General features: G+C 44.8%; 1 protein-coding gene across 4 annotated transcripts; it reads left to right on the forward strand.

The window, feature by feature from the left end:
• The first annotated feature begins 434 nt into the window (after positions 1 to 434).
• C8A (complement C8 alpha chain) lies at positions 435 to 19474 on the forward strand. Of its 4 annotated transcripts, none has more exons than XR_005267380.2 (12): positions 435 to 683; positions 2734 to 2830; positions 3784 to 3928; positions 4837 to 4981; positions 6486 to 6675; positions 8197 to 8397; positions 9642 to 9882; positions 13779 to 13907; positions 14676 to 14833; positions 16915 to 17137; positions 18730 to 19121; positions 19185 to 19474. XR_005267380.2 is itself a non-coding variant. In XM_038182808.2 (12 exons), the coding sequence occupies exons 1-11, from the start codon at positions 565 to 567 to the stop codon at positions 18879 to 18881; spliced, it is 1800 nt and encodes a 599-aa protein (XP_038038736.2). In that variant the 5' UTR covers positions 435 to 564; the 3' UTR covers positions 18882 to 18902; positions 19185 to 19474. The 4 variants fall into 4 exon arrangements, 3 of the variants coding, with proteins under 3 accessions (XP_038038736.2, XP_038038735.2, XP_038038734.2); XM_038182808.2 differs by having other exon boundaries at positions 18730 to 18902; XM_038182807.2 differs by having other exon boundaries at positions 18730 to 18902; positions 19206 to 19474.
• The last annotated feature ends 5233 nt before the right edge of the window (positions 19475 to 24707 follow it).

Raw genomic sequence — 24707 nt, forward strand, 5'->3', positions numbered from 1 at the left:
GTTGCAGTGACTGTGTAGGACCATCCCAAAGCCCTTCTGAGTCAGGTTATAATTCCCGGTGGCTTTGGACATGGGACACTGCCTTATGGGAATGGCAAAGGGAAAAAGCTGAACTGACCTCTCCGTGATGTGTCTGGATGGTACGTGTCCCTCATAACAGAATTTTGTAAGAATCTTCAATTGGCTGTGCTGGGAAGTGGCCAAAATTGCAGGTGCTGTGGGAAATGAAATGGCTTTCCTCCTTCAAATGAACTGGAGGGTACAGGGTGGGCAAGAAACATGACCGCCTTGACAGGGCCTGACCGACTTCCCTGTGGAAACAGTCAAACAGTTTAATATATTCCCTTGCCAGAAGATTGGGAATTTGTTTCCAAAAGGGCAAAGGCCTCCGGGACGTGTCCTGATTCTTCATGATCTGATGAGTGCTGTCGTCAATGATTTACTGCAGCGTGCTGCACCGGGGGGCTCTGCGCTTCTCCCAGCAGCACTGTCCCTGTGGCCTACCAAAGCCTCAAGCTTTTGCTTTCAGCTAACTAATAGCAACCGTTTACATATGGAAAAACAATGTGGTGGAGCCTGCGTCAGGTTTCTCCTTTGATTCTCGCTGTATGCTCGCTGTCTCTAACAGCACGTCGGGGCACGGCTGCGGCGCACGGGGAGCTGGCAGCGGCGCCTTCCCAGAGGTAAGTCTGCTTCCACCCAGCTTTACGTACGGAAACTGCAGGCCAGTCAGTCAGCCCATCAATTTCGTCTTGACTTGAGGCATGTGCACACTGTGCTCTCTGTAAACAACTTCCAGAAAAAAAAAATTAAAAAAAAAATGTTGGCCGTTATCCAAGCCCAAGCGAGGAATCATAATTCCTTCTTATATGAACTGTTTGCACAATGGGTTTTCTTTCACAGATGACTATTAAGCCTGCTTAAGTGTTTTTACCAAAATCACCATGTTATTTTGGGGCACTTGGAGTGAATTCCTTACACAGGAAGACTTACAAAGAAATATTTTTTATATTCATTCTCATAATAATTATTTTGCATTTGACAATTAACATGTGCTTGTACACAACCCAATTTTCAATCCAAGCCAGAATCATGTACCTCTATTTTTTTTTTCTCTGAACAATATTATTAACATATACAAGTGTCATTTAAGCTTTGAAGGAAGGGGATATACAAGTTATTTTTTTTCTAAAGCTACAGCGTCGTGATAGGAGAAGAATTGGGTTTTTTGTTTGTTTGTTTGTTTTTTCCTACAGTTACTAATTTCAGGCTTGTTGTAAAAGCAAATGTGATTTAGAAGGATCAAGAAAAGGTATCACTGATAATTGGAACGTGAAGACTAGGAGAAGGCAGAAGGGAAAAAAAATCATGGTAGTGATACACTTAATTATGTAGGCTTATTCTGATAATCCCTTTTGAAAATGAACAAAGACGAGATTTTTGATGTTTGATGAACTTATCAAACAAGGCAGAATAATGAAGAGGTAAACGTGAAATCCAGTCGAAGGTGAGCCAATTAAGTGCTTGGTGAAGTGCTGAAGGACACGGCCCACAAAACCTCCTGTCAGAGCCAGGAGGGATCGGTACGGGTGCCTCCTCCAGCGCCGTGTGTGTCTCCAGGATCCCGCTGTTCTCCTGGTGGGTGATGTGTGCCCACGGGCTCCGTGCCCGAGCCGCTGTGCCTCTCATCTGGTGGCCTTGCTGATGAATGCCCAGCATACTCCCTACCTCCGCTAATTATCGGGATTTCTCTTTGGGCTGCAGTCTTGTAAGTAAAACAGACTGCTCATTAGTTAATCACCAAAATAATGATAATAATGTTTTGGCTTGGAATAACCCCTCAAAATGCTTAGAAGGCTGTGGCAACTGCAGAGTCATTTCTTTATGCCAGAGACTGCTCCTCAAAACAAAGAAACGTGAAAATAAAGGTTGTAGGAGTGGGGACAGAAACACAGAGCTACAATGACAGGGCTGGGTAGCAAGACAAGTATTTTCTTGCTACTGTACAGCAATATTCAACGTATGTCCATTGACCATTGTAATACAAAACTCTTGCCATTTTCTGTTTTTTATACTCTTTCTTTAACTTTTCCCCCTTCACAGAATCTAGGTATTTCCTTTTAGAAATAGTCAGCCAACAAATCCTCGTGGTCAGCACAGCCTCGTGGCTCGCAGCTCAGCACCATTGGTGTAGCCGTTCCCACTACTGCGTGTGTGGGCATCAAACCGTGTCTGGAAAAATACTGACAATTCAGAATGGTGTAAAAAAAGTGAAACTGATTGATTTCATAGCAGGTGACAAACATCACTAATCCTGGAGTTTGTGAGGTGCTCCAGAGAAGAAAGTCCTTAAGAAACTTTTCCTTAAAACCTGTCTTTTCTGGACATTCCTTCTGTCTCTCAGGGTGTTTGGCCTCTCGTGTATGGTGTACATACATTTTATTGCAATCCAACTGTTGGAAAGGGCTAGGATCTCCCAGGAGAGCAGGAAACCAGAGGCAAAATGCTCAGGTCCTACACCTGCTGCCCCAGACCATATTTTGAGGGTGGACTTCTTGAACAGGGCAGCCGGGGTAGGACGGCCAACCCTACTAAGGGTCTACCCCAGTGTTCATTTCCTACAAAATGAGTTCCTAATGGAAGAACACACAGAGATTATTTTCTCCCTGCTGGCCTCCAACCCTTCTTAAAGCACACCTTCAAAGCCCTTAGACCACTCTCTCTTCTCCTCAGAAGAAGCAGCAGAGATGTTAATTCCCCAGCTCCTGTCAACTGTCAGCTGAGCCAGTGGTCAGCGTGGACTGATTGCTTTCCTTGCCAAGAGAAAAAAGTAAGGCTCCACCGTTATGCATTCATTTATCCTCAGATGTGTCTGCAACGAGGATGTACACACATTAATTATATATATTATACATATTCATCATTCTGAAGCATCCCGTAAACTCATCCAAATATGATGGAGGTGCTCCTCTCATAGAGAGGCTCTTCCTTTCCCTGGTGTAAACAGGGAATAAATTTGTTTAAGGCAGCGGAGCTGCAAAACACAAAATCCAGGCAAAAGGTGGAAGAATCAGGCCAGAATACTTGGCCAAGATTTTCCTTTTCAAATTCAGATTTAATTAAGTATCCCCTGATTCTTAATGCAAATATTCTAATGAAAAGAAATTAAAAGCAACCTTCATTCATCAGCTCCTGTTCTCAGTTTTCGATATAATTTCACATATGTCTTCATAATTCAAGAATTTATTTTCAAATACCTGACATAATTTTGCTCTCTGCTTAGTTTATATCCCTGTATTTTTGTTCCTGTGCTTATAATCAGCAAATGATTTGGCTGTTCTCTCCCTCTTTTTCTTTTTTTTTCTTTTTTTTTTTTTTTTTCCTGGTTTAAGAGCAGCAATCCTCATTAATAATCCATCAGAAATGTTTATGTTTCAGAATCAGCATTGCAATTAGTGTCTATGTCCATCTGAACCCATTACATTCCAGTACAAAATGTGCGATTGGAAAAAAATCTTTATTGCTTCCAAAGTTTAAAATAGGAAGAGATTTTAAAAACAGTCATTCCAGTCCACCCCAAATTCACTTGTTTTAACTTCGGGCAGCTCTCCTGGGCTCCCACCTCTCTGCTGATTCTCCTCCACTTATGCACAAGGCTATGCATATGAGGACTGCGCAGAGAAATAACAATTTGGATAAAAGCTATAGGTACAATTGCATTACTGCCCATGGTGGTAATGCCGGGGGGACACGAATTAGGTGTTTCTCTCTTGTGTGACCCAGCACCGGTACCGGACGCTGGTGCAGCCCGCGAGGTTCGGGGGGCAGCGCTGCGTGGGGAACCTCTGGGATGAGCAAGTTTGCCATGCTGAGGAGACCTGCACCAGAGCCCCCAGCTGCGGGAAGGACTTTCAGTGCGAGGAGACCGGTGAGTGAACGGGGCTCAGACTCCGGGTTTGGGTGGACAGACCGAGGGGAAGTGGGTTGGACATTGGTGGGACAGAATGGCATCTGCTGTGGGCAGGGCTTTGCCAAAATGCGTTCAGGCTGGCCAGCAGGATGGTGAAACGGTGCAAGAAAAGTATGAGATTTCCCCCATCTTTGGGGTTTTTTAACTTTTACAAAAGTCCTTCCATGTTACACTTCGATTTGGAGTGAAAAGAAGGCATGTGTGACATGGAAAAGGTTAATTTTTCAGTGGAATAAAGATTCTAGAAATATTCTGCTCCAACAGCCGTGCTGTGCGCTCACATCCCCCCCCCCGTGGGCACCGGAGCTCCCCCAACACACGCTTCCTCTCCCTGAGAATAACGCAGCTCAGTCCTGAACCCAACCAGCAATCTGTTGGGGTGAATTATTTATTTTTAGCCATTCCCAGCTCTGAGGACTGGGATATGATACGACTATTCTCGGGACGTTTGGCTCACCTTGGCAGATCTTTCCTTTTGCATGAGCGGCTCGAGCTCCCACCTTGAGCATGTCATGAAAATCCTAATGAAATTTAGCAATGCACAGCAGCTCCGGGGGCAGCTCCTCAGCTGGAGCATGTCATTGCTGCTCCACCACTTCCCTCCATGACTGCCATGTCAGGGCTTTCTCCTCACCTCCAGAAATTATAAATAAATAAATAAATAAAGTCCTTTCGGGTTGTGATTCCTGCAAACAGCTGTTCTTGCGCTATGGTTATTGCAATAAGCTCCTGATGGAGCAGTGCAGTGTCCAACGCTCAGCGTGGCTTCCTGAGGCACTGAAATATGTGTGCAGAGCAGCAAAATCAGGCTGCCAAAAAGTTCTCCTGAAAGCAGCCAAGGGATCTCCTGTCCCTATGCATTCTAGGTCGCTGTATTAAACGACATCTTGTGTGCAACGGTGAGAGAGACTGCAGAGATGGGTCTGATGAGAATAACTGTGAGGATGAAGATATTGAAAGCCCCTGTGAAGACCTGTTCCCAATCCCAGGGTCTGAAAAAGCAGCACAGGGGTGAGTAATTAATCAATAGCTGCTCCTCTAGCAAGCAAAGCAGGAGGAAGGTTTTCATATTGCTCCTGCTTAGTAAGAACAGTACTCCATGAATTAATACCGTGCTGTGCAAAACCCAAAGGAGAGTGTCCATCCCACGCAGCCATGGGTAGCTGTGTCAGAGGCTGGAGGGCTCGGCCCACCTCTTATTCCAAATTCTTCTCAGATTTATTGCTTGACCTTGGCCTCTCTCAGACACTCGGTAGTTGTGTGTACCCTTTATGCTCATGTAACAATATATCTCAGTTCTCTGAGTCCTTTCCATAGCTGATAGAAGCAAATATTAAAGGAAACAGTAGGTGTTGGAGGTGCGGCATTCTGGTGGCTTCCAGTTTTATGGAGAATGTTTGGATTTAGGACTTTGGAGTATATATTGAGGGCAGAGAGCCTGAGCACCAAATAGAAATAAGCTGAAGTAAGTATTTCTATGCATGAAAATGTTTTAGGCTATTCAGCTTCCAATTTTAATTATGCAATATAGAAAAGAAGACTGGCATGAATTTAAAGGCAAATTTCCTATTGTGAAATTTTTGTTTTAAATCCTGTGTCCTAACACAACCGCTTAGTTTCATTTGGAGAGCATGAGCTATGGTATGACAATGCAACCAGTCACTGGATAATTCTCCTATCCAACACTCTCCTGAGTCAATGAGATAAATGCATCTCTGGCCCAGGGCCTGGGAAAGTCCATCAAAAGTTTTTCAAGACATCTATTAATTTGCAGTCAGCACCACATTTAATACTGCTCGCTGATTTGTTTTCTCCGCAGAACACACAAAAGCAATAGCATTTACTATCCTGGTCTTAAAGATGATTCCCTGTTGTGAGGAGCAATGCTGCTGTCTAGTTTGAATAATGCTTTCATTTTGAGCCATCGAATTACAGGGAATATTAAGTAACAGGCGGGATTTGGGAGGGCAGCAGCTGTGATGGCTGGAAAGCAGGAGGAGAAAGGCGTGAGGAAATAATAAGCAAGTGACTTGGCAAAACAGGAGGCTTCAAGTCTAGGGAGGGTGCTAACTCCACTGAGAAATGAGACCGCTATTAAAAGGAAGGAGATGAAATTAAGATAGGAAACAATTACAGAGGCTGCCAGGAAACCCTTTGTGGTAGGGAGATGCATCAGGCTGTGAAAGCCTTGCTGGGACTGGAGAAATCCCAGTGCCGTCGGACTTTCACAACTGGACTCGCGGGGATGGACTGGACAATTAAACTGACTTCTTCCATCTCTAGGATCTGAGTCTGAAACAATGCCTCCTGTTAGCTTTGGGAAGGAGACAGCAAAGAGAGAGAGCAGACCCAAACCTCAGGTTATAGTTGCGATCTCAGTTCTAAGCCAGAGACCTGAGTATAGGTTACGTGCAGTGCCGTAGTGTCAGGAGAACAGAAACGGGAACAGTGTCTGTTGGGAAAAAAAAAAAGAAAAAAAAAAAGGATAACTTCCTGAATGTTATTTCTTTCAAAGATACAACATCCTAACACAGGAGGAGAAGCAGTACGTGTACGATCCCAATTTTGGGGGGGGGCATTGCGAGTACGTCTACAACGGGGAGTGGCGGGAGCTGAAGTACGACACTGCCTGCGAACGCCTCTACTACGGGGACGACGAGAAGTATTTCCGCAAGCCTTACAACTTCCACGTGTACCAGTTCCTAGTGAGTACCTCGGGTGGTCAAATTCGGCAATGTTTTCCCAGCTAAGGGCCTGATGTGTCATAAAGGTATTGTGCACATTTTATCGGGGAGAATTCGCTGCGTGTTGTCTTTCAAGGCACCTTCCTCCGGCTGTCCCCAAGACAACAGGCAATCGGTGATATAAATGCAGTTTTATGGCACATCAAGGCACTAACGTGCTTTATCACCCAGGCATCCCCACTGCTTATTCTGGCCTAGTCAGAGCCAAGATAAATGTTTTTTTACTAAATTCTGCTATTAATGAGCTGTAGAGCTTGCGCGAGCCACTTGCCTCTCCAGGGATGAAATTGGCCATGTGTAAAATAGGAACAATGCTACCAGTTCAATCTTTGGAAGCATTTAAGTCTATGGCATGGCTACAAGGGACATAAATCTGAATTCTGAGTGAGAAAAGATCCCAAAAGCCATCACAACATGTATCACAACACCTGTGTGCTTTGGGGTGGCATCTGACTTTGGATGTTTGAAAATGAACCTAGCAGAGGGGGGACTTAAGCTGGGTGTCCCATGTCCTAAGTAGGAGCTGTGGCCTCGCTATTAAGCATCTGTCATGCTTTTTTTTTTTTTCAATGGATGAATGCAATAAATATTATTCCGAGGCAATATTACAGCTAAAAGTCCAATGTCATAGACTCTCACGTGCTCACCACAGGCAGAATTCCTTAGTCCCCAGTTGAACCCAGACAGACCCACCACACCAGCAATGTTTTCTTCCCTCTTTTACCTGCTGCTGCTGGTGGAAGCACACCTGTACCACAGATACATGGGGAGGGATGCTCAAGAATGTCTCACATCTAGGCTGACTTTGGAGTTTGTACCTGCCTGGGTCTAGGAAGACACTCACAACCATGTGAGATGCCATTTTTCAGTGCTGGAAAATTTATCTGGCTTTTTATAGAGATGGCAAATGGCACAGCTCAGACTCGGCAAGGCTGCTAAATTCCATGTGCTGGCAAAGCAGAGCTGTCAAGGGAAAGGTCACTTCTCTAAAACAGGCAGAACAATGTTTATTTTCTGATGTTGCCCTCGTAAGTGTCTGGATCACCGCTGCTGAATCCTTTCCCTAATAAATTCATCCAGAAGCAGGCAGGAGTGGAAAAAAAATCACTCCAAATAGTCAGGATTTGGCAGAGCTGCAGGGAACTGGAAGGAGGGCTTTGTAATGGAAAGTGTCAAGGTAGCTTACTAGACACTGTTACCAGATCTACCTGTAATGGCATTGCTTTCTGGGGCTAAACACAAACCTTTCCCCTGTCTGGAGATAGATGACACAAAATGCATGGCTTTATCTGCATCTCTCACATATTTCCAAATTGAATGGCTTACGACTGAATTCTTTATTCTGTGTTCACTGAAGTCAGTGTTGGTGCCATCAGGAGCATCACTGGCCTCAAGGAAGGTTATGATCTGCTCCTTAAAGAAATATTGGTTAAAAAGGAAGGAAAATGCCTGAAAAATTAATGTGTGCTCCTTTCACTTTAGGCTCATGCTGATTCTGGATTCTCTTTTGAGTTTTATGAAGATTCAAAAGGTCTGCTTAATGCTGTTGGAAGTAGTAAAAGCAGAGGAGGTGGTTTTACCTTTGGGATTGGACCTAAATTAATACCTGTAAAGCGAAACTTTGGCTTTTCTTTATCACGTGGCAAAGGATCCCTGAAGAATTTCACAGAATACAATTCAAAGGTAAAAAAAAAAATCAGCGACGCGTACACTCCAATCATGTCATCTGTGCATTGCATGGTCTGGCTGTAAGTTACGTCTGTTTATTCTCTTAATTGCATTTTTTAACACATAGCAATTGTACCTTAATTTGTTCGTGTAATTGCAAATGTATGATCGTTAGTAATCCTGTTTGTTGTTCTTATTACATTTTAGCAAACAGGGAGTGGGAATAAAATTGAATTACGAAGTACCACAACACATGTCATCTCACCCCATCCTGTTTCATGGCTACGTTAAGCACATAAATAAAAAATGTTTAAAGTGACGATGAGGGAGGAGGAAATATCAAGATGTTGATCAAAACAGTTTTCCTCGGGGAACGATTTCCAGTAGCAAATATATCTTGTTCCAATTAATACAAGCTGCCTTACGATAGGAAAATATGTTATTTTTGAAAAAGGTTAAAAAAAATGTTATTAAAAAAACAAACAAAAAAAAAGAGCTTCCATTAAACAGGTTTATTTCTCATGAGTTTACATCATGGAATAGCTGTGGTGCTTTTTCCCATCTAATAACATGAACACTGGTATTTCCCACATATACCATCCTTGTCTTCTCTTCTTTCTTGGCTGCTGACAGCAAACAATACAGAATAATTACTTTGATGGTGTTCCGAGTTGAAATGCCCTTAAAAGCCGTTTGAAATTGGCACCATTAGAGTATTTACTGTGCACTTGTCTAGACTCACACGATGTTTGCAGCTGAACAATGATCAATTATTGGAGAAATCATTTAAGGGGCTGGTCCTGTTGCACTGGCACCTTGCCTGGGGCAATGGCCAGTCTAGAGGAGAAGCCGTGGAGCTGGTGGTAGAATAAGGAAATCCCCCTGGGTCAGCACCTTCCCAGCCAGGGAATCCCCCTGCTGCTTTGTCCCACATCACTGGTCAAGGCTGCCAACAAATAAATAAATAAAAGAAGAAAAAAAAAAAGGCATAAGCAGCATGGAAACAAAAACCAGAAATAGCAGAAATTTGCACATCAATAAAAAACCCAAAACACCCACACCATAACTCTGCCCTCCACACACAAGAAAAAGACATTGAAAAAAAGAATCGCCACTGATTTCTTTTGAAGTTGGCCTGTTTTTCAAGCCCTTAACATACAGTGACAGTTACAGATTCAGGTTTTCCTCTGCAAACCAGCCTAGAAATTACTTTTTTTTTTTTTCTTCAGTGAATATTGATTGGCAGTCTTTGCCCACAGGATGTTGGATTCATTAGAGCTGTGACCAAGGTGCAGACAGCCCGTTTCAAGATGAGAAGGAACAACATCGTTTTGGATGAAGACATGCTCCTCTCCCTGCAAGAGCTTCCAGACACATACAACTATGGCATGTATGCCAAATTTATCGACGACTACGGCACCCATTTCATGACATCCGGCACTATGGGAGGTGTCTTTGAGTACATCCTTGTTGTTAACAAAGAGGAAATGAGACGAAAAGGTTAGAATAATGCACAAAATTCTCTGCTCACAACTTTCTGCTCTAAACCAGGCATTTCCCACCTAGAGACCATGGAGTGGGTCCAGCCCACCTGAATAATTCATCTGGTTGCTCCCCACACCCATCATTTCCCTGGGCCCTGGGAGAGTGGATACTCATCAGCCTCTCCTTGCCAAGGTAGCTGGTGTGTCCTATTATGTGATAGGCACCAAAATTGCACAGTTGGCATGGGGTACAGGTATCCATGTGCTCTTTATGAGATGAACGCACAACTCACTGCATAGCAAGGGAGAAGCTCAAGTGTCACAAACTACTTCCTGAGCTAATTTCAGAAGAATCTGGGTAATGTTTTTATAGTTTAGGAAGGAATCTGAATAACTTTTTCTCCCCTTTTTTCAGTGTTGTTTACTAGACTTCTCTAAACTTCTCTTACTGCTTATAATCTTTGTTCCGGCCATCCTTATGAATGCTCAAAGACTGCAAACTCAGCCAGAGTAAAGAATAATAGCCCACTGATGTTTTAGCATCCTGGTAGTGAGAGTTTCAATTTTCAGTAAATGGAAATAACGCTTTGCACTTGGCAATACCACTGCCACTTTACTCTGGTTAGTGTCATATCTGAAAACTAACAGAGCTCTGTTAGCTCCAGTTCTCAACAAATTAGAGTGTATGAGGCTGGAGAGCCATACCCCTAAATCTCAGTTATATGAAATATCCGCTCCAGATATCTGGACTACAAGAATAGCCATTACTGGAGAGCTAAAGCATAGCATTTTTCCTAATCAAAAACATAAGATGCAGAACAACAATAATGCGGTACTTCAGTACGCTAACCAGATTGCCGACTTTTGCAAAGGTGTTGACAGTGCAATAGATCCCACTTTGCCTAAACATCATCACCCGGATCTTCTGAGGGTAACTCCACCTTGGTAACTTCAGGCTGAACGTTTATGCAAAAGAAAATTGTGACCTTGGACAGCAGGTGTAAATTGTCACTGTTGGTGCAAATTGCTATAATTCCATTGATTTCCATGAGTCTGCCCCAAATTCTGCCATGGACCTTCCAGTTTGAAATGGTTTCATACCATCAGTACTAGGATAACTCCATAGTGAGTATTAATCATGCCATTTTTTTCCTGTGAGCAACTAACTACCAATTGAGAGAATTTTCATTAAGTCCCTGAACTACTAATGTTTGGAAACATGATGCCTCTTCAAATCATTTATTCACTTTGAAGAGTGAGTGATATAGAACAAGAATAACATCTTGGCAAGCAAGTCTTCAGGAAGCAGACTGCCAATTTCAGAGGAAGAATGAATCAAGAGCATGTGGAGGGAAGCTATTATTTTACTTTATCTTGTGCTTGTTGTGTATCTGAGGAGATTTACTGCTACAAGATGCCCTCTTTTAGGAAAGAAGGATGATGAAATTCAGCAAAAGACAAAAACGTGCCCCAGTAGAGACACAATTTTCATTCTAATGTAGCACATTTGTATAATTTTCATCTAACTCAGACTCTGCTAGAAAGTCCACATTTGTCAAGTCAGAAAATGTCTTTCCATTCGCGATCACCACCATGTTTGAAGGCTGTGTTTGCAAGAGGATTAGCCATGTCTCCTGAGGGTTGGTCAGGATCAGGGTTTAAGTGCTCAAGTCTTGCAAACAAGAGCTTCTGAAAATGAGATGGAAGCTCTGCAGATGCCTGGAGATGTATTGCTGAGCCCCTGCAGGGCTGAGCAGCACAGCACCAGCTTCAGATCCACCCATGCATCCTGAGAGCCCCACCTAGCCCAGGAGGCTATGTGTTAAATGCTTTGGAAGATAAAATGCTCCTTTATTTTGAATTTTTCCCTAGACTGGTGTCTAAGCCAGACATGTCCAGGGGATAAAGTCCCCAGGCTGAGTTCTCTCTAAATGAAAGATACCTGGGGGTCACTGAGAATCCAGCTAGGCATAGGCATGAGCTGGATGTTAAGCATATGGGAAACTTTAATTTTGAAAACGAAGTCACCTTCTGGGTTTGGACACCCAGGAAGAGACCACAACCCTCTTGTGCAGCGTTTAGGATGGCAGTTCTGCAGCCAGACCTGTTTCTAGCTTTCAGGCTGCAAGGGCTTCTATGGATGTGGTCATGAGTGAAATAAATACATATGTCAGAACGAGGTCCCTTGTTGCTCTGCCATCAATATTTTTCATTACTTGTTTTTAAAATAGATTGTTATGGTTCTATTATTTAGCAGAAAACAGTATAATGTGTTCACACATTACAAGAACATTTATGGGAGAAACATTATGCTCAGAGTAAATTAGAAAGAGTCTTCATATATTCTGATTAATTCAAAATGCAGCAGTAAATCTTATCACTTGAGCACATTCAACTATCGCAAATTATATCTTATAAAAAACTATCAGGGCTCCCCCCTCAAGTGCCAATATTTTCTATGACCACCCTTTTGCAGTGATAACCACTTTTCATTTATCAAGATCTGATCTTGCTGCAACCAATAGCAAATTGTATTGACAGACCCTTGCTGAACATAATTACTCAACAGGAACCATGGCAAATCAATTAATCAGGGTGTTCCTCAAGTTTAATTTTATGGCACTCCAACACCAAGATGAGCAATCACTCACGGTGCTTTGGGTGAATGAACTTTACCCACTGCATTTACAACTGTTGAACAGTTTACTACGAGTAATTGAGTGCTACACATTTAATCTTCCTCAAGGGGCCCATTTTGCAATGGGATGTAATTCCCCATGAAGTCTCGAGCACGCTTCAGGTCCCACCTCTTTGGCTCCAGGACTTTCCTGGGACACTGAGCACCTTCTCCAAGCCAACGAGCAGCCCCGTGCCTACACAGCTCCAGCTGGCCTCTCCCACAGAGCGGGAGCTACAGGAGCTAATTAAGATCAGGGTCTTAAATACGAGCAAGATGAGGCACTGATCCCTGGTACTGGGTGAGGCAGAGCAGCTCGGCACTCTGGGTCCAGCCTCGATCATTAAACTGCTAAGCCACGATGCACAAATCCTGCTGACCTCCGTGCCTCCCTTCCAACAGGGTGGTATTGATCGCCGGGCTGCTTTGTAAATCACTTTAAGATCCTCTGACAAAAAGAGCAACGCGAACGTTACCTATTACTTACAATACCTGTATTTATTGAAATCAATGGATTTTTTAACTATTCCAGAAGACAGCCTTATATTTGCAGGAGGCTGAAGTGTGTACAAAAAAAAAAAAACAACCACAAAACAGGCTGTGTGAAATATGCGCATTGCTTACCTTGGTGAAGCCACCTCGTTAGCTCGCTTCTCCCCTCTGCAGTCACTTCATGGGTCTCCAGTTACAAATTCGGGTGATGTATGCGGCAGTGCTGGTGGCAGCAGCACAGCAGCGTGCCGCAAGGCTTTGCAGCTCTCAGCACACAATACTTTTGCAGGTTGCTACTCGAAGATGCTACTTAAGCTGCTAATACACGGGTCAGACCCTCAGTTTAGGAAATTAGCTAGGATCCGTTGATTTCAACTGCTGTTCCCAGCTTTAGTTATGACTTAGTCTGTGGAAATGTTTTTATTTTTAAATAAATAGGCTGAACAATTAAATATATGCTTGAAACCCTGCATTAAGATATTCAGTTTCTTCTAATACTTCCTAAGAAAACCACTTTATGTCAAGGAAGTTTCCCTATTCACTTGTGCAGTAGGCCCAGCATACCTCAATAAAAGTTTGGCTTTGCCACTACAAGACTAAGGCCTGTCTTCTGCCATGGAATAATTCTTCAAGTTGCAGACCATGCAATTAGATGAGTATTTTCTTAATAGACATGAAAGATACCAGGAGGAAAATGAACAATACGAGCCACTGCTTTTACTGGTCTTCTTGTTGTTTTGCAGAAATTCGCTCTGAAGACATCAAGACCTGTTTTGGCCTCTCAACTGGTGTTTCGTTCGGCAAGGATGGGCTGGACGTGGGAGCATCCGTGTCATACTCTCAATGTGATAAGAAAAAACTTCTGGACGAGGGTACGCTGGGGAGATAGGTCTGTGGCCACTGGGGCAGGGGCAGAAGTCGGGTTACACTGGGGTGTGAAAAGGGTGCTCCAGTCCATCCTCAGGCACAGCTCAAGCCCAAAGGTGGGACCAATATGTCTTCAGGGCCAAGTCCCCAGCAGTACTGGCTCCTCTTGAAAGGAACTGGAGTTACATTGTCTGGACAGAAATGCACATTGCTGGGCGAGTGGGTGACTGGGGAGCTCCGGTCCCTTTAGCAAGCCCAGGCCAAGAGTGAGGAACCTGTGAGAAAACACTAAAATCAGGTCCGATTCTCCCCCAAGCACACCCGGGGAATGTCTTGTGGCTCTGGGCCTTCCTGCATGTGTCCCATGTGCCACCAGTCTGGACCAAACACATGGCAGAGCCCCAGCTGGGCCCCATGGTCCCTACACTGGTCCAGAGAGGGCAACATCGGTGATGATTAAAGCCAAATCTGGCCATAAAAAGTACTCAAAGAGGTCAGGAAACTACCAATTGTAAATCACTTTAACCAGTGATAACCAGACACAAAGGCTGGGGCCGTGCAGGACCTTTGGGCTGCAGTGTTTTAGGGCATTTGGGATGCTTAACTCATCGCCCATTGCCTTGTACAAGGCTGAGGGGGAAGCAGAGCACTCATCAATGTGGGGAGCACAGCATCGTGCCTCTGGTAGCCCCCCTTGTGACTGATCTCACCTCAGTTTCCAGAGTAGGTGTGGAAATTGTAACTAAATATATGGGTGTAATTCAACTTTTCAGATGAGAAGACCCACAATGCCGTCGTGGAAGATATTATTCCCCGGATTAAAGGTGGAGATACTGCTGGCAGTGGAGGGCTCTTAAACAGTTGGGACGGCAACATGTATCGTCGCTGGGGAAGGTCATTAAAATACAATCCTGCTATTATTGATTTTGAGGTAAGGCTTTCTGCAGTTGAAGAAACTCTGCCGCTATAACGAATGAAAGTGTAGTCGAGCAGATCATTTCGTATTTTTATTGTGATCCCATCACAGAACAAGATTAAATGTAATGGGCCACTGATCTAGTAACCTCTTATTCATTTCACAATGGGGAGTACATCTCCCACCGACAGCATCAGCAGGGAGACAGACAAGGAGCTTAATGCTGGATTAGTGCCGAGTTAAGTTTTTGATGTGTCCCCAAGCAGCTTGCCAATGAACGGCTCTCCATAGTTGCAGCCATCCCCATTATTCTCTGTAATGCTCCTGCCTTCCTGTATAAGCAGGGGGCTCGTGGGGGAGGCAGCCACCCCCCCGTTGAAGGCTTTGCACAGATGCTCCCCCTCCACTGCACCTGCTTCAGAGACACAGTGGCTCTGCCTGACCTCTGCACACCACGGTGGGTCTCGCTCTGGGTGCCTCCAGGAGTTTATGGAGGAGGGGACACCACTTTCTTAGGTGGGTCCCGTCTCTCCATGCTCCGCTAAGAGGGTCTGTGGTGATCAAAATCAGCAAAGTTCTCTTCCTGCCTCCTATTTTATTGGATGTCCCATAAAATGGGAAGGTCACTGAGGCATCCCACGGGGCTTTGTGGTGTGAGGGAAGGCCCTCAGTCATGGCACAGATGCACTGCCATAAATGTCCTTCTCATCACCAGCTGTAGGCACACAGCTGAAAAGCCAGACAGTGGAAGAAAGGTGATGGGCAGGTGGAATTGGGAATGATCTGCGTTGTTGTCAGGAGAGATGGGAATCTTTCTGGGCAGCGCCCTGGTGGCAGAAAGGCCAGCTAAAGTACAAGCGCTCTCAGTTACAGCTGAACGCATGCTGTGGGTTATTCACCTTTCTTCACAAGTTCCCATCAATTCTGGGCAAAGCTTATTGCAGTTTTCCAGTAAACCACATGCTGACCTCTCTGTTGGCTGCTTTTGGAGCTCAGCAACCTCTGTGCAACCAGCAGCAGTTCAGGCTGCGATAAACGCCCACGTCCACTTCAGCCGCTCTTATCTGCAGCTCACGCTCGTTTGATAAACAGGTCTGTGCAAATATGTCTAAGAGCCCTTCCCAAAGCCTGGCTGGCCCTCCCCACAAATCACTCCCCATGTGCTTGTGCAATGAGGTGATGCCCAGGACTGCCCTGGGACCACTGTCTACCAATTCCCAGCCAGACACACCTTGGATTTATAAATATGTCCTTGCATCAGCCTGGAGCTCGCAGCTTTATCGTTCATTTTTTTTACTGGTAAAACTGGAAGGGCTGAGATTTTTCAACCTAAACACAGCTGAATGCTTAAAACACCCCAAAGAGCCACATTTTGAAAGGCAGAACGGCGCCACCAGCGTTGGGGCCTGCTGCCCTTCGGCTAATCCAATCGATTCAAAATAATAGGTTGAAAGCAGAAGCCAGGTTACAATTACAGTTGTCCACACTGGGCTATTTTTGTTGAATGGTATATAAGAATTGCAATTTGCCACTGGAAATATTACAAGCTGGCCATATTTTTAAAGCTGTAGATGGCTCAGTATTACTTCACTGCAACAAAGGGTAAAATGTAGGCAGGTAAAAGTCTCCATGCTGTGCCTTTACTGGATCGTTCATGATCTGGTCACCGTTAGTGGCAGGTCGGTGTTAAGTTTTGATGATACCCACTGTCCAAATCTCTTACCTACATGTTTTGTTTCAAAAAGGGAAAAAGCATGAGAAAATCTCTGACATTATGGTAGCACTAAGAAACTAATCAAAAAATGGGCTTTCTGGGGTATTTGAATTTATCATTTGGGTCCACACTGAACTTCCAGATCAAGCCAATCCTGCAAAAACCCCTAAGATAGGAAGAGGTTTGGTTTCACACTGGGGTCTATCAGTGGTAATGTATTTTCACGGTGTACATGGAGCTGTCAAGGAAGACAAACACGCTTTTTCTCAGCCCTGAGCTCATCCAGCGACCTCCCTGCTCCCTGACTGCATCCTGGCAACACCTGGGCCTATAACTAGATGAAAACCCCAAACTCCACTTTTTTTTTCTCTGTCCTGCACAGCTGCAACCCATCCACGAAATTCTCCGCAGGAGCGACCTCACCAACATGGAAACCAAGCGGCAGCACCTGAAGCGGGCTCTGGATGAGTACTTGCAGGAGTTCAACGCCTGCCGCTGCGGACCGTGCCAGAACGACGGCGAGCCCATCCTGGTGGGCGACACGTGTATCTGCCAGTGCCAGCTGGGGTACGAGGGCCATGCCTGTGAGCAGAGCAAGCGCCCAGGTAAGGTTCTGGTGTGAATGAGACTGTCACCCGGTCCCCGATGACTGACATGGCACGTCCTGGGCACAGCGATTCTCTGGAGCACTTGGGGCATCCCGATGTGGATGCCTGCTGCAAGGGCAGGAGTGCAAACCCTGACAGGCAGGGAAAGAAGGGAGGCTGAAAGGGTCAGGCTACGTGGCTGGGAAGTGATGCTCCAGTGAAGTGCCACCAAAACTGAAGTTTTGGCCAAATTGCCAGGCTTCCCCTCAGACAGAGAAACATTTTAATTATATGCAACTAATCTGGGGAGAGGGGAAAAAAAAAAAAAAAAGTGACATCCCCAAGTAACAGGCTTTTATTTATGCTTTATTACTTTATGTTCTGTTCTAAAAAATGAAATGGGTGGCAATAAAAAGCTAACCTCAGAACATGCTCTTTTGTTTCAAAAAAGTGCCAGGGTTATTTCTAGACATTTGTGTCCTGATTCGTGATGATGAAGATTTCCCAACCTCAGCACTTGTAGCTGGCAGGAAAATAAATAAATAAATAAAAAATAAAAATTCATCCTCAGACCAGTTCTACCAAGCAGAGCTCCAGGCCTTCAACTATGTGCTCTTACTTAGGGTCTCACCATTGGAAAATCAAACCTGTGATGAGATAAGGAGTAAGAGAAGAGCTGGGTAGATGGTATATGAAACTGAACTCAAAAGCACTGATTCAGTGACTCAAAAGTGGGTTTCTTAAAAAAAAACAAATTCAAAAAAAAAAAAAATCTGAAGTTCTTTGAGTTGTCTCCAAATCCAAGGAATCTGCCTGAGATGAGGTACATGGAAAGCTTAGGACCCAAGTGAGCTGCTCTGACCATTGTTGCTTTTAGCAGTGCTGGGGGGAGCTTCCAGCTTACAGGAAAGGAAGCAGATTTTTAGCTTCAAGACTCATGTAAGACCAAGAGCAGTTTTGTAAAGACCAACGTTTCAGCAGACAGAAACCCCAGCGTTTCATCCAGCCCTAAGTAAGAGCACACAGATCCATTTTTACTGTCTGGATTAATAAAGTGCCCAAGCCAGGAATGAAGGCCAGTTGAGTAAATAAAAAACGACAGTAAATGACAGCCATCAAGCACTCCCATCATTCAGGAGTGCCACCATGATCTATAGTATCGAACGCTCCTGACAACTCAGTCTGTCCTGTAATGAAAAAGCCTCAAAATGACCTGTCTCCAAAGGGACAGGCAGACTTTTCAGAACAGCTCCATGACAGTGACGTTAGGAGACATTTGTCCCTCTGCCTTGCTTGGAGGTGGGAAAGTTAGTGCAGAGAGAGCCACCAGCAGCCCTTTGGGAAAGGGAAGTCAAATGGCAGCTCTTCAGAGGAGAAAAAGAAAGAGTTTGCAGTATGTTTTGTTTTGTTTTATTTTATTTTATTTTATTTTATTTTATTTTATTTTATTTTATTTTATTTTATTTTATTTTATTTTATTATTTTAACTTAATTTTACTTAATTTTACTTAATTTTACTTAATTTTATTTTATATTTTGTTTTTATACATATATTTTTTAAATTTTACTTTATAGTTTGGTTCAGCCTCTTATTCAATATGCTTTTTCAGGCACTGGGATGAGCGGGCGCTGGAGCTGCTGGTCGCCCTGGGCTCCCTGCCAGGGGGGCTCGAGGAGGCGCAGCCGGCAGTGCAACAACCCTGCCCCGCAGCACGGCGGGGCACCCTGCGTGGGGACGAGCGTGCAGAGCAAAGCGTGCTAAAATCAGCACTGCTCCCCAACGGTACGTGCTCAAGGTGTTTTGGTGTCTGTGCTGGGCAATAAATACAGCGGGCATAACTCTGCAACTGAATTACGCTGGGGACAAATCATTGCATTTAGGCACGTAGGGGAATGAGCTGGATTTGCTGTACGAAACCCAGCTGCTGTCCAGACAAATTGCTCGGGCTGATTGCGTGCATGCCTGGCTGCATGCTGCTCTACCAGTGCTCTGGTTGGACAAGTCCACTGGTGTCCCCACTGGGTCCTTTGGTGTCCCCACTGGGTCGGCTGGTATCTCCAGCAGGTCCACTGGTGTCTCCACCAGGTCTGCTCCCCATTGTATCAACTGGTGTCCCCATTGTGTCAACTGGAGTCCCCACCGTGTCAACTGGTGTCCCCACCATGTCACAGCCATGCTGCCAGAACACAGGAGGTGGTGGAGAACCAGCACAGGAGGCTTTGCTGCTGCGTGACCACGGGGCTCTTGCTGCTCATGAAATACATTTACTAAAACTGTTTACTTAAGTAAGCTTCAGTCACAGAAATTTGTATGTTTGCCTTTGGAAAACAAATTAAAAGCCCACGATCCTTGCATTTTTATGCAGTTGGTATTGACATATGTACCATGAAACTTTTATAAGTTGGCACTGTCAGATTTTTAAGTCTAGCATATTGGACAGGGCTGCGTTTTCAGCAAAGCCATATGCTGATCTGTACGGGAGGAAGCTTCAGCCCAAAGACACCGAAGAGCCATTGCAAAACGCGAACTTGAACTAATGAGAAATACTACATAAATAAATAAAATAATAAATGTAGAGGCTTAAGTGAAACTGTTCCACAGAGGGTGTTCATGCACATGTGAAGGCTGCTCTTCTCTCAGATCAGTGATGGACTGAGTATGGGCACAAGGGCATTTTATCTCCCAGGCACCCAGAGCCAGAGAAGATGCTCAAGGGCTGCTTGATTTATGTTTTTTTAATTTTGAATGTAAGGTGTAAATCTCAGCACAAGAATACACATGCTATTGAACTGCATCCAGAAACTGCGGCCAGAGCCTGCAGCTCAGTGCTCTTAATGAACTGCTGCAAAAACACGGGGTGGGCAGAAGGCGAGCAGCACTTCATTTCACTGTGCTTTTCACTGCAAGGAAGGAAAGGGAAAAAAAGAAAAAAAAAAAGCCCTGAGAAGGAATTAGGCATTAGGAAAAGCAACACCAGCAACAAAACCTCAAAGCACAAAAGAGCACTTCTATATACATTTGAATGGAAAGAGGGAGTAGAAAGGAACCGTGGTTTAGTGAAAAAAAAATTGCTCAGCTACAGCTCTGATTCTTGGAAATGCTTGTTTTTCAACAGCGTGTCAGTAGTGATTTAGAGTCTGACACTTAGCTGATGTAAATCAGTGTAGCTCCTTCACCGCAGCTGATTTATGCTACCTGAAGATCTGGCCCCATATTTTCTTTTGTGTGCATGTTTGCCGAAAGACAATTTTTTCACTGCTTCTTCTCTTTTGCTCGAAAATGAAACTGCAGGCTGTTTTTGTATAAGAAAACAACAAACCATGTTGTCTTGAGCACCGAGATTTGATTTTTCAGTGAAAAATTACTATGACATATTTCTAAGACATGGGCAAATGGGTGATAAAACTGTGGCCTTTTTGCCAACTCTGCCTTTCCAGGTAAAGGCTGTGCTCATCCAGAGACAAATTTGCTCCCAAGGGCTTGAATCTGATGTCTTCTATGCTGGGAAAATGCAGAGGCATGAAGCACCCATTGAACTCGGTGCAATTTAGCCCAGAGGAATGTGAAATGTGGGATCAGAGCAGCCACGGTTTTATCAACACTCTTTGGCACGGGGCTGGCATGTTGTGTAGAAACATGAGACTGGGCTCCTATAACCACAGCTAGCTTGGCTCATGGGCTCAATTCTTACCTGCACATGGAGCAGGCAGGGCTGAGGACAAATCCTGAGAGCAAATGAGTGTCGACTGGGTTAGAGAGCAGTGTGTCCCTTCTGTGACCGGTGGAAGAAGTAATCAGAGGGGAAGATGGTGCCTGGGAGGCTGGGGAGGGAGGAGGAGGCCTGCGGGAAGGGGACCTGCAGCCTCAGCTTCGGAGACCTTTCTAGAAGGATAAATGCCAGGCTGGAGAGTCGCCGACACTACAATAGGAAACCCAGGAGATTAAAGGGACGATAGCAGAGGAACACCAGCAGCTCCGAGGTTTGCTCCCAGCTCACCCAGAGCCTGAGTGTCCTCCCAGCAGCAGCTCTGGAGCAGGGAAGCTGCAGTCAGAGGGAGGGAGAAGCTGCCTGTAAGGTCTGTTAAATAAATAATAAATAATAAATAAATAAAAAAGAAAAAAAAAAGAAGAGAGAGAGAGATTATGAGCAATTACACATTTACAATGCCAGTCAAAGAAGCTAATATATCTCCTGCTGAAGTGGCCAGCATGAGAGCTGTGCTAGATGAGATAAGCAGCAAAAATGTACATTTCTTACTTAAACTAAAAGCTTAGAGGGTACAATAAAACACTGCAGTTCCACCCTGGCTTTAATGAATGGATTTTCCCCTCTTGCACACTGACATACATTTGATATAGTTATTTATCCTATATATTTCTTGCGGCATATTTCCCAGGAGACCTTGTTTATCTCTCTCATAAGTACATGATGGATGTATGGTGCTTTGGATAAATGGTATCACAATCAGATATTTTTATGGATATAGGCAAACTGGGTTATTAACAAAGGAAGGGCAGCGAGGAACCAGTACGCAACGGAAAATAGCAAATGATTGATGACAATACACCTGAGGTTGCAAGGTGCAGGCTCCAGATAACCAGCTAACAGGAGAGGAGATAAGGGCTGTTTCCTACCTCGGGGTCAATGTCACGCTGAGTGCCCAAACGCCTGCGTCCCTCCGAGCCTGCGATTTTACAGCAGCCAAGGATTGCCCACCAGGACCAGCTCTGAAATTGTCGCCTCCCTTTTCATCCAGCGCTAATGCAGAGGCACAGGAAGGAAGAAAACGTTCAGTCCTGCCCAAACCAAAAGAAACACCGGGTCCTGGAGGGTCTGGGGGAGGCTGGTGTTTGTTGTGGGGCTGCGTCGTGCCCAGCATGGTGGGACTCCGAGTCCTGCACTACTGATAGGTAAAACACAAATATCCATAATGGTAATAATTGCTGTCTGCATCTCTAGTGCTATTGCTTTACGCAAGTGGGACGGTGTTCAAATGGGGCATAAAAGGATCAGCAGGTGTAATTTGCCTTGAAAGCTGGCGGGTTTTTGGGTGCTTCCTGGGTTCTTCGGCAAGCACAGCAGAACCCTGAGCTGGCAATGTGGGGACTGCTCACACCTCCACAAGGACTCGCCAGGTTGCTTCCAACAACCTCTCTCGGTCTCTACATCCATGACTTTCTCTGTAAAGCAGATTTCTGTTCTGTATGCCCCTGGGGACCTGGGTGGGGACGCCAGGAGCGCTGATACTGTCACCAAGCTCTCCAGCCCCATCACTGCAAGGGCTGGCGGGTAGGCCGCGCAGGTAGGCCGCTGCAGCCAGTAACACCATACAGGGAGGAGCAGCTACATTCATCTGACAGGGAGGAATAGGAACATGGGAAGTGATTTAGAAACCCTGTGGCTACCACACAGGGTTACAAGACCCCAGCCACAGCCTAGAGCACGTCCCAGCCTCATGGGTAAATGTAAAGTGTCCACCTGAGAGGAAAAGGTGGGCAGCAAATGAACCCCGTCTGGAAAAGGACCCATTCCTGATGATTTTGGGGGCAGCAGGAGTCGAGCTGGTTTCATTCTGGGAAAGTTGGCAGTTACAGCTGACCCAAAATACTGTTTCTGGACCTTCTTAAGCCATGCTGACCAGATCCATCACACATTGCAGCAGAAACACCTTCACAGCTTTTCCACATTTACGGAGCTCTTTTTTCCACACATCAATGGCATTAGCAGTGGCAATTGCACAGTTTGGTACCTCAGCTCTTTGCTAAGCCCATGACAAGTGAAGCACCAGTTTTTTACACATAGCAGCAGTGTGGTGGCAACTGCAAATCAGTGGTGAGACACAGGTGACAAAACCACAATACCGGACTACTGCAGGTTTAAAGAAGCCCTCATTAAGATGACTTATTTGGACCAGGGTAGGAATGTAATAAGGGATGTAATAAAACCCATTGAGACAAGAGTCTTAGCCAGGGAACTGGGCGTACCCAGTGCAGAACATGCACACGTCGTGTCTGCAGCCTTCCCCTGCTTTCATACCTGGGTTGTTAATGCAAACTTGCACAGAAAGTGGAAGTGAGAAACACCAATAAAAGATAGCACCAAAATTTAATGTGTACCAAAATGAAACAATAAAAGCTTCAGCACAGTAATTTTTATTACCCTCCAGGTCATAATAAATTATTAGTTAGTTAAATCTAAGCACAACATCACAAGGACAAGATAAAGTGATGTCCTTTATAGGAGGCTTCTGGAGTCTATAGGCACAATGTGCAAGCCCCCCTGAAACTATACCTCGGGTAGACCATCCTGCTCATCTTAAACACCATAAAATCTTTTCTCTCCTCCTCAAAATAAATAAATAAATAAATAAAACACACAACAAAGCAACAAAGGCCAACACCAAATATCCCAACCCAGGCACTGACATTTCAAAACATCTGGGCTTTTCTAATCAGGGGAGAGCCTTCAGGTTGCTATATTTGGCTCTGCCTCACTGCTCGTGGCAGCAGTGGAGAGATGCACCATGACCATGTGTCAGAGTGCTTTCTCCACCTTGATGGTCAGGAAAGGTGTTCAAATGTACAAAAGCAGCTCTAGTCATCTGAGAAAGTTTCTTAATCAGATCACATCAATGCTTCTCAGCAAAGAGCAAGCAACTGCGCTGCAGTGCACGTTCTCAAAGGCACCCATGAACCAAAGCACATTGGTAATCAGGGTACACTCTTGCACAGCTTTTGCAGGGACTCTTTAAAAAGCATTGAGGAATACTGCATATAGCATAAGCAGTGACCTTATTGACCATGACCCTGTACGAAGCTTTTCTATCACACAAAAGATATAACGGTTACACAGTGGATAAGGGAAATGTTTTGGGTTGGCAGCTCAATTACGTAGCCCATTATGACTACAGATCGTGCTTATTTTACATATGCACATATGCAATGTGCTCTTCCTTTCTTAAAGCTGTCACAGAAACCTTGTTGATAAGCGTGGAGGCGGCATGAGGGCTAAAACTAAATGCATGTTCCATTGTTCGGATGTCAGAGAGCCTGAGTCGCTCTTATAAGAAGTGCATTTAGACAACGTCAGTCTGAGAGAAGAGAAACTGGTGATACCAACCCATCATCACCAACACTGCTAAAAGCCCTTGGAAGAGCATTTGACCTTGCTGGTGTTAGAAGACTCACAACATTTAGGGGGAACTTTGCACTGGTTGTGCTATTTTCCCTAAACAAAGATGTCTTTAGTTATTTTACAGCAAGCCCCAACAATGCAAAAGCCACGAAGCACCAATGACGTGGGAGGAGGGAAGTCCCTGGAACAATCCCTCTCAGGTGAGTCACGGAACCACATGCAGCATTCAGTGCAAGATCTTCTTTTGTTTGACCCAGCTTGTGTGCATGGCTTCAGGGACAGTAACAAAGGGCAAACCATTTGTTTTGCGTTGACTTTTTTCATAGCAAACTCCATCTCAGATGTCCTAACCTGAGAGGAGCAGCAATGCAAGTACTGAAATACAGCCTTTTCCCATCCCAGAAGCATCCCTCTGTCCTTCCTCCTGCATCCCAAGGAACCAGCTCAGTGCA

This window comes from Anas platyrhynchos, chromosome 8 (genome assembly GCF_047663525.1).
Source record: "Anas platyrhynchos isolate ZD024472 breed Pekin duck chromosome 8, IASCAAS_PekinDuck_T2T, whole genome shotgun sequence".
Lineage (NCBI taxonomy): Eukaryota > Metazoa > Chordata > Aves > Anseriformes > Anatidae > Anas > Anas platyrhynchos.

Coding starts and splice junctions, on each gene's coding strand:
- C8A (XM_038182806.2), top strand. CDS start 565: ATGTGGTGGAGCCTGCGTCAGGTTTCTCCTTTGATTCTCGCTGTATGC. Junction 6,676..8,196: donor TCCACGTGTACCAGTTCCTA/GTGAGTACCTCG, acceptor CTTTCACTTTAG/GCTCATGCTGATTCTGGATT. Junction 14,834..16,914: donor CTGCTATTATTGATTTTGAG/GTAAGGCTTTCT, acceptor TGTCCTGCACAG/CTGCAACCCATCCACGAAAT.